General features: G+C 42.8%; 1 protein-coding gene across 2 annotated transcripts in view; it reads left to right on the top strand.

Annotated features, from left to right (window-relative positions):
• The first annotated feature begins 2,044 nt into the window (after window positions 1–2,044).
• Window positions 2,045–9,499, top strand: part of RABEP1 (rabaptin, RAB GTPase binding effector protein 1) — an 81,885-nt gene continuing 74,430 nt past the window's right edge. For both annotated transcript variants that reach the window (XM_084863262.1, XM_084863261.1), the window contains exon 1: window positions 2,045–2,296. In XM_084863262.1, coding sequence (XP_084719388.1) covers window positions 2,263–2,296 — 34 coding nt within the window. In that variant the 5' untranslated portion in view covers window positions 2,045–2,262. The remainder of the gene's footprint in view (window positions 2,297–9,499) is intronic.

Here is a 9,499-nt window from a genome sequence, read left to right as displayed (position 1 = left end):
TATAACCCAAACACCAGACCATTTTTTTGTATCTCTGCTGGTATAACCCTGGACCAAGTCACCATCATTTATCTCCCTGACTATAGCAGCACCTCCTAATTGGCTATAAAAAAGAAGGAACCGCCGAAATCGGTTTAGCTCAGTGGTAGAGCGTCTGAAGGATTCCAGGTTCGATTCCGGTCAGGGGCATGTGTGTTGGTTGCGGGCACATCCCTGGTAGGGGATGTGCAGGAGGCATCTGGTCGATGTTTCTCTCTCATTGACGTTTCTAGCTCTCTCTCTCTCCCTTCCTCTCTGTAAAAAATCAATAAAATATATTTTAAAAAAAGAAGGAACCTTTACTAATTTGGTTATTGTAAATAATGTTGCAATGAACATAGAAGTACATCATGATCTTTTTTTAATTTATTTTTTATTTTATTTTATTTTATTGATTTTTTATAGAGAGGAAGAGAGAGGGATAGTCAGAAACATCGATGAGAGAGAATCATCGATCAGCTGCCTCTTGCACACCCCCTACTGGGATTGTGCCTGCAACCAAGTACATGCCCTTAACTGGAATCCAATCCCGGACCTTTCAATTCTCAGGCCGACGCTCTATCCACTGAGCCAAACCGGTTTTGGTATACACAGTGATTTTTATTTCCAGGCAGTTATGCCACTGTGTGGTTGATAGTATACAAAAGGGGGATTTTGAGAGAAGGGGGCACTAACCACTTATAAATATGCTTGTCTGTCTAGCAAACTATATATCTTAGATCCTCTTTGTTTTATTAATCAACAGCTAATACAGAACTGGAATAAGAACTTCTAATCGGCATGAGATAAGCAACTCGATAAAAATTCTTCCAAAACAAAGAAACTTGACATTTTAGTCTTGGGACCTTATCTAGTGTAAATGGACAGTTCTGTTAGGCTTTGGGAATAGTGTGAATTTTTGCCCTGGATCTCTAGGAATAGCTTCACAGACTGACTTCTACTGTGCAGGAATCCTTCTTCCTCATGATGGAGACTTCCGATCTAGGAAAAAAGCACGGAAAGGAGAGAAGGCGAGGAAGAAGCAGACATTTATAAAGCAACTACTACTGTGTGTTAGGGGCTGGGCTCTTTATTCCTTTAGTCCTCCTGCTGTGCCAGGAGGCTGGCCTATTATCCCCATTTTAGAGGTAAACAGGGGCTCAAAGAGGTTAAAAAAATGTGCTCTGAGTCAACAGCTAATCTGTGTCAGAGTTTCTAGGTCTTCTGATTCTGAGCCTGGAGCACTTGTATCTGCACCTGTTGAGAGTAGGCCTGCATCAGGGCTCCTCTGCTTTCCTGATGACTGTGTCTGGCTGCACCCCCGGCACTCACCACAGGGCCCGGCACCAAAGTCACATCATACGTAGGTGCATAAAGGAAAGTCAGTCAGCAACGCCCTCACATTTTAGCTCCTTGAAACTCTTCTTAGCCACAGGAAGACTGTGGGGCCCAAAGAGGTTAAGTGACTCGCCCAAGGCCACACGGTTAGAATAGAGGCTGGACTTGCATTCACTTCACCATTCGGCCTCCTCTGTCGTCCTCCTTTTTGTTTAAAAAGATATTTTATTGAGTTTTTACAGAGAAGGAAGGGAAAGGGATAGAGAGCTACAAACATCGATGAGAGAGAAACATCGGTCAGCTGCCTCCTGCACACTCCCCACCCGGGATGTGCCCGCAACCAAGGCACATGCCCTTGACAGGAATCGAACCCAGAACCCTTCAGTCCGCAGACCTACGCTCTATCCAGTGAGCCAAACCGGTTTTGGCCGGCCTTCTTTTCATTATTATTATTTTTTCTTTGCCTCTGTTCTGGGGCGGAGGACTGAAAGTGGCCCCTCTGAACTACGGGGCCTTCCCCGCGCCGTATCCCCTTCGCACCCTCTTGCCTCCCTCTCCTCCCCCAGCTCGCCTCCTCCCGCGCGCCCGCAGCCGGCCCGACTGAGTCCCGAGCTGCCCCACCCACCGGCTCCCGTCCGCGAAGCCCCGCCCCCAGGGCTACGTCACGTGCCGCCCCCCCCCCCCGCGCCTGCGCAGCGCTTATTTCCCGCTGTCAGGATGAGGAGGCGGAGGTCGGCGCTCCGGTCCGTCTCTGCCCGCGGCTGTGGCGGCGCCGGCGGCTTCAGCCTTAGCGGTTCCTCCCTGGGCGGCGGCGGCTCGGTCGACGCCTCCTCCGCCAGCTGAGCCCGAGGGAGCCCGGGACGCCGCTTCCCCGCCCATCCCCTCCCCGAGGCCCGCCGCCTGGCCATGGCGCAGCCGGGCCCGGCTTCTCAACCTGACGGTGAGGCGCCCACCATGGCAGGCGCGGCCTGCCGGGAGCCGGTGTCGCGGTGGAACCTCCGGGCGGCGGGAAGGGTGCGCGCAGGCCCGGGGGGCGGAGGGGGGGGGGTGGCCCCGCCGGGCAGAGGCGGCGGCGCGCGGGTTCGGGCGCGGGCGGCCGGGGGGCCGGGGGACCGGGGCGGCCGCCGCTGGGGAGGGGGCGGGAGGCGCCGGCGGAAGGCGGAGGGAAGGGCGTGGGGCGACTGCGGGGGACCGGGCCGAAGCTGGGGAGCGTGCGGAGGGAGCTGTCTTGGGACCCGCACGTGGGTCCTTCCCCTGGGGAGGATGGAAATCGGGAACTTGATGTAGTCGTTAAAGAAAAAAAAAAAAAAATCTTAGATAAGTGGTGGTGTGCCCTCCTCCCTCCCCCAATCTCTGCTCACCGAGCCGGCTGGGCACCCAGTTTTGAGATAAAACCAGCTGGGATCAGTAACTGGATTTGGTGTCGTTCCTTGAGAGCCAGGGAAGTGCTGGAGTCTACAGGACCTAGGTCCTTCACTAACAAGTTCTGGGCGGAATTCTCAGTTTCTCTGAACTTGAGTATTCTCGCTTAGTGAAAAGAGGTTAATTCAAGACTTCATATCTTATCTCTAAGGATGGCAACACGCACGTATATAAAGCGATTAGCATTATTATTATGGGGGTATTGAGAACGGTGTTTGAGAATGCTGAAGTGGAGGAGACGTATTTTTATAGCCTTACGTTCTTGGAAGGAAAAAGACTCCCATCCTTAAATTAAGTTGTCAGAGTCCTTCATGACCTCCTGGGAAGTTGGATTAAGCCCTGCTTTAGAGATTGACCACATCCTTCCACGTTTTTATTACCTGGAGTTAAGGTTGCAAAGAATGTGCTTTGTCTTTGACAGGGTCCTACTGTAAGTGGTTGAGAAAGTTCTTTCAGCTAGATAGGTGTACTTCTAGAATCAGCGTGTGTACTAAGTTGCTGTTGCTTTAAAAAAATTTTTGTTGTTGTACTAAGCCTCTTTAAATGTGAGTGAAATGTTGGGATATGGTGCTGGGCACATAGTAGCCACTTAAAAGTCGCCTTTGCCTCGTCCTTAAAATAACTTTGTTGTGAAGACCTTACTCTGCTTGCTTTTGGGGAACCTGAAACAATGTTATAATGTTATCAGATTTAAAGGCTAGCTGCTTTCTTGGAAGTGCGCTTTCAAACCGTTAGCCTCTAGTTTTAGGTTTTGTTAGTTGCCTGAAGAGAGATGTCAGTACCCTCACCTGTGGTTGTGTAAGGGTCTCTGCCTGCTGTTTTCCTTTCAGCAGAAAGAAGGGAGGCGTTTCTGTTTCTCTGTCAGAGAGCAGAAACACGTGTCTTCAAGCTGCATTTTAATTCTCACCTTTTGCATTTGGTGTCAGGGAAGAAAACTGCATTTTCCACAAACCCCTCTTTGTTACTGCAGACAGAGAGCTCCAGTGACTTCTGGTTCTGATCTGGAGTGGTAGGTATGCTTAGCTGGTTGCTGCCATCTCTTGAGTTGCATGGAAACAAACTCTAGGACAGCTCAGGTGACATGACAGTCTGGAATCAAAATTCCCTGCCTCTTTCAAGATGTGAAATGGTCTTCCTTGTTAATAGGTAGACGTGACTAAGCACTTGAAATAGGCTAGGAAAATTCACTTGAGGAAATCTTGTATCCTTGCTATTCTTAGTGCAAGGTTCCCTATTTTTTTCAAATCCTCCGACTCAAGGATGAGATTTAGTTTGCGTAGATTGCAGTATTTATATTCAATTAGTGTAGTAAATGAGCAGCCACAGCTACTGTGTACAAGAGGAGATAGAATTTGGTATATTTGAGTGCTTTGTGTCAGTATCTCCTTAGAAATTGTTTTTGGGAATTTGACTTAATATAGATTACTTCTTGACACTTTAGCTTTAAGCACACTAGAATTACATAGCCCACTGATTAAAAAAAAATACAGAATTCTTTTAGTCAAACTGATGGTAAAAGATAACTGCTTAGTTTTTAAATTTTGCTTTGATCCCATTTTAGAAGCAGTTTTATGTTAATATCGTTTTATTTTTTAAATTAGTCAATTACAGTTGACATAGAGTATTAGTTTCAAGAGTACTACATAGTGATTAGACATTTAGTATATAACTTACAAAGTAATCACCCTGATAAGTCTAGTAGCCATGTGACACGTACATAGTTGTTACAATATTATTGACTATTTTCTCTATGCTGTACTCTATATTCCTGTGTCTGTTTATACTGGCAATTTGTACATTTTAATTCCTTCCCCTTTGTCATCCATCTCTCTTGCCTTAAATATTTTTTTGGGGGATATCTTTGTTTTCATGGAGATGTGGTAGACTAACAAGAATCCAGCCCAGGTTGGTGTGGCTCAGCCCTCCAACTGAAGGGTAGCGTGTTCGATTCCTGGTGTAGGGCACGTCCCTGGGTTGCAGGTTTGATCCTGAGCCCTAGTCACTACACATTACATTGATGTTCCTCCCTCCTTCCCTCCCTCTTTTCCTCTCTTCCTTTTTCCCCCTCCTCCCTCCTCTCGTCCCCTCCCTCCCACTCTCTAAAACTTAATGGGGAAAAATCCTCTGGTGAGGACTAACAGCAACAAAAAATAATCGATTAGTGTGTAATTGATAGAATGAAATGTAATAATTTTCTTTTTCTTAACTTTGATTTCTTATTTTGTAAACTTTAAAAATATGTTTTTATTGCCAAAACCGGTTTGGCTCAGTGATAGAGCCTCGGTCTGTGGACTGAAAGGTCCCAGGTTCGATTCCAGTTAAGGGCGTGTACATTGGTTGCGGGCACATCCCCAGTGGGGGGTGTGCAAGAGGCAGCTGGTCGATGTTTCTTTCTCATCGACGTTTCTAGCTCTCTATCTCTCTCCCTTCCTCTCTGTAAAAAATCAATAAAAAATATATAAAAATATGTTTTTATTGATTTTTAGAGAGAGGAAGGGAAAGGGAGAGAGAGATAGAAACATCATTTATTGGCTGCCTCCTGCACATTCCCTACTGGGGATCAGGCCAGCAACAAGGGTATGTGCCTTTGACCAGAATCAAACCTAGGACTCTTCAGTCTGCAGGATGATTGATGCTCTATCCACTGATCCAAACTAGGTAGGACAAGTTTTGTTCTTTTTTGATGTAGCATCTTGCTTTACACATTTAGAATAAAGGTAATTTTAATGGCTAAACAAATTGTAGCAGATTATTTCCATTTTACTTTGAGTATTTGAAGTTTATATATAATGTTACTGTCTTCAAATTTTTATATTTTAAAATCTAAGTTAAATTATATCTTAGAAAACTTTGGTCGGATTTTACTTTATTTCTTTTTTATTTAAAAACACTATCTTCTAAAAATCACGTATAAGAAGTATGTCTTCCACTGAAACCGGTTTTGCTCAATGGATAGAGTGTCAGCCTGCAGAATGAAAGGTCCCAGGTTCGATTTCGGTCAAGGGCATGTACCTTGGTTGCGGGCACATTCCCAGTAGGGGGTATGCAGGAGGCAGCTAATTGATGTTTCTCTCTCATTGTTGTTTCTAAATCTCTTATCTCTCTCCCTTCCTCTCTGTAAGAAATCAATAAAAAATATATTTTAAAAAAACCTTAAAAAAAACTTTTAAAAAAAATGTCATCTCTCAGAGGTAACAACTATTAAGTTTTTGTTTCTTCTGGACTTTTTTTTTCTGTAGTTACACAGACATTCTACCTTTTCCTTCTGCCCTGAAATGGACATGGTTTACACCAGCAATTTTTTACCTTTTTCATCTCCTGGCACATACAAACTAATCACTAAAATTCTATGGCACACCACAAAATATATTTTTTTGCTAATCTGACCATAAAAATTGGTATAATTTTGATTCGCTCACACCAGACGGCTATTGTTGTGTTGGCTGTTGTCATTTTTTAAATTTATTTAACAATGAAAGAGAAAAGAGGTCTGTACCTCTTGGGAAGTAGTAAGATATTGCATGTTTTAAAAATTACATGCTTCACCAACTGAAAATTGTTGGTTTACATACATAGATTTGCATCTTGTCGATATTTTATTTCATAAATGTTAGAATTATTATATACTTGTAAATGATTATGTGGCGAGGTAAAGTATTATTTATTATTATTGTTCCTATTTTATTGATGAGGAAACTGAAGCCGGAGAAGTTAATAATTATATAGCTAGGAGTGTGGGGAGCCAGAATTCAAATCCAGGTCATCTGGATGTCAGGCCCTCTGGTCTATTTACTAGATCATGGACTGCTTTTCAGGTCAGTGTTATGGATCTGCCTCATTCTTGTCACAGAGTATTTCATCACATGCTTGTGCCATGCACAGTCTATTTGCCTATTTCTCTAGTGATGGACAGGTAGATTGCTATTGAGTTTTTTCATTTTTTTATAAGCAGTGCTGGGATAGATATACTATTACATATTTTTTTCAGGTACTCTTGCTTTTACTTCTGTAAGAATACTGAATTAAAAGGCAAGAGCTCTGAGTGGTTTAAACTTTAATAGCTATTGCTAGTTTACTTGCAAAAACAGTATCAATTTACATACCTTCAACAGTATTTGAGAGGGTGGATTTCCCCTACACACTTACAAGCAGTGGATAATGTCAGATGTTTTAAATTTGTATCCTCTGATGGATTAAGAAATTATATTCTTCATTTAACAAATGTTTCTGTGTCAAGTCTGTGGCAAGCCCTATGCTAGGCTCTAGAAAATACAGTAACAGACAAAACTAAAACCAGTCCTGGTTCCTAGGTAGTGAATCACTTAGGCACTAATTAGATAATGCCACTAAAACTGTTCCACAAATATGCATATGTACTACTTGCCAGGCTCACTTCTAGGTATTTAGAATACATTAGTGGACAACACAGATAATATATGACCCTGCCCTAGTGTGGGAGAAGCAGATATTAAACAACAAACATAAGCAAATTATATGCTTTGTTAAGTGATAAGTGATATGGAAAAAAGAAATATGGAACAAGGTAAAAGGAATGATAGACTGGTTTTAAATAGTGTGGTCAGAATAGCTTTACTGACAGAATGACATTTGAGCAAAGATATGAAGGAGATAAAGAAGTTAGCTACAAGGATATCTGGAGGAAGAGTGTTCCAGACAGATCAATTTTTGCAAATGCCTTAAGGAAGGCATATATATTTAGGAATGACATGGAGTTCAGTGTGGCTGGAGTGAAGTTATAGGAATGGGAAGTTGGATGGGGGAGGGAATGGAGAGGAAGAATAGCAGGATGTGAGGTGAGGTAGTGGGGATGGGGCGTATCTTGTTGGGACCTTGTTGGAGCAAAAAAAAAAAAAAAAAAAAAAAAAGTAAATATTGGCTTTTCTCTATGGGGAATCATTGAAAAGGTTTTGAGCAGAAGAGTGATGTGATCTGACTTACTTTTTAAAAATGCACTGGTTGCTAGATTGGCAATAAAGGAAGCATTAATCCAAGGGGAAAAATGAGGATTGGACCAAGGGTATATTAGAAGAGATTATATTCTGAAGATACGACCAATAGGATTTGGATTAGATATGGGATGCAAGAGAGAGAGAGAGGAGTCAAGGAACACTCAAAGGTTTTTGACCTGAGAAACTGGGAGAGGTACATAGTACTATGAATACCTGTAATTGAGGAGTTTGACCCATTTAGGGAGGCCAGGAAATGGTGAGGAAATGGTCCTGGAGCTGAGAGCCAGTGGATGAGCAGTAAGTTCACCCCCACTTCCCCCCCCCCCCCCCTTTTTTTTTTTTTCCTAGAAGAAGCAATTTGAGTAAGAGAACTTAAGAAATGTTTCAAGAAATGTTTGTGCCTGGGTAGAAAGAATGAGAGGGTGTGAAATATAGGTATGGGCTGGTCTGAGTGGGTTTTAGCCTTAGAGCTGTAGGGGAAGCTATTGAAAGGTTTTAAAATAAGTAAGTGGCCCTAGCCAGTTTGGCTTAATGGTTAGAGTGTCCTCCCCCTTCCCTGCTAGACTGAAGGGTTGAGGTTTCAATTCCAATCAAGAGCAAGAACCTCGGTTGGTTGCAGGCTCAATTCATAGCCGTGCTTGGAGCACGTGTGGAAGGCAACCAATAATATGTCTTTCTCACATTAATGTTTATCTCTATCTTTCCCCCTCCCCTTCTCTCTAAAAAACAAATGGAGAAAAAATTCTCAGGTGAGGATTGGGGGGGCGGGGGGAAGCAAGTAGGTGAGATGGAGGCTTTTTAATTTGTACTTCTCTGATAGTGATTAGCATTTTTCTTTCATTGTGCAGAAAGCTTTAATTTTAATGTAGATCTGATCATTTTTAAATCAAAGTTTATGATTTCTGGGTTTCTGATCTTGCTTAGGAAGACCTCAAGTCCCATGTTTATATACTTAAAAAGACCTCATTTAAAAAAAGGGGGGGATATCTGTAATACTTTTAACAATAGACATACATTTAAAAATATATTTTTATTGATTTCAGAGAAGAAAGAGGGAGAGAGAGATAGAAACATCAATGATGAGGGAGAATCATTGATCGGCTGCCTCCTGCACGTCTCCTACTGGGGATGAGCCCCTAACCTACACATGTGCCCTTGACTGAAATTGAACCTGGGACCCTTCAGTCCCCAGGCCAACTCTATCCACTGAGCCAAATCAGCTAGGGCAGTGGTCGGCAAACTCATTATTCAACAGAGCCAAATATCAACAGTACAACGATTGAAATTTCTTTTGAGAGCCCAATTTTTTATGCTTAAACTATATAGTAGATACGTTGTTATTAAGTTAATTAGGGTACTCCTAAGCTGGCCTTTGCTAAAAACTCAAGAGGCCAAAGAGCCGCATGTGACTCGTTTGCCGACCACTAAGCTAGGGCAACTTATTATTTTTTTTTTTAAAAGCCCTCACTTTCAGCAATTTTATAGTTTTACTATTTACATTATCTGGAATTTATTTTAAAATTGAAACAGGAAGTTTGATATAAAGATTATTAACTAAACTAATTACCTAAGAGAAAAAGAAAACCCTAAACTATACAGAAATAGCAAGTGTAAAGAACAGTCACTACCTGTAGGGCTGACTCAGACCATCCAAGGTAGCAGTAGCTAGATCTTCAAAAGGCCATTCCCAGAACTGAGATCCAGACTTTTTTGGAGAGAGTGCACCTGTGGCCCTTTGAAGGGCAGAGTTC

Source organism: Pipistrellus hanaki (assembly GCF_964339955.1).
Source record: "Pipistrellus hanaki genome assembly, chromosome: 16".
Taxonomy (NCBI): domain Eukaryota; kingdom Metazoa; phylum Chordata; class Mammalia; order Chiroptera; family Vespertilionidae; genus Pipistrellus; species Pipistrellus hanaki.
Note: the sequence above shows the minus strand (reverse complement) of the source record. Positions and strands in the feature narration are given on the sequence as shown.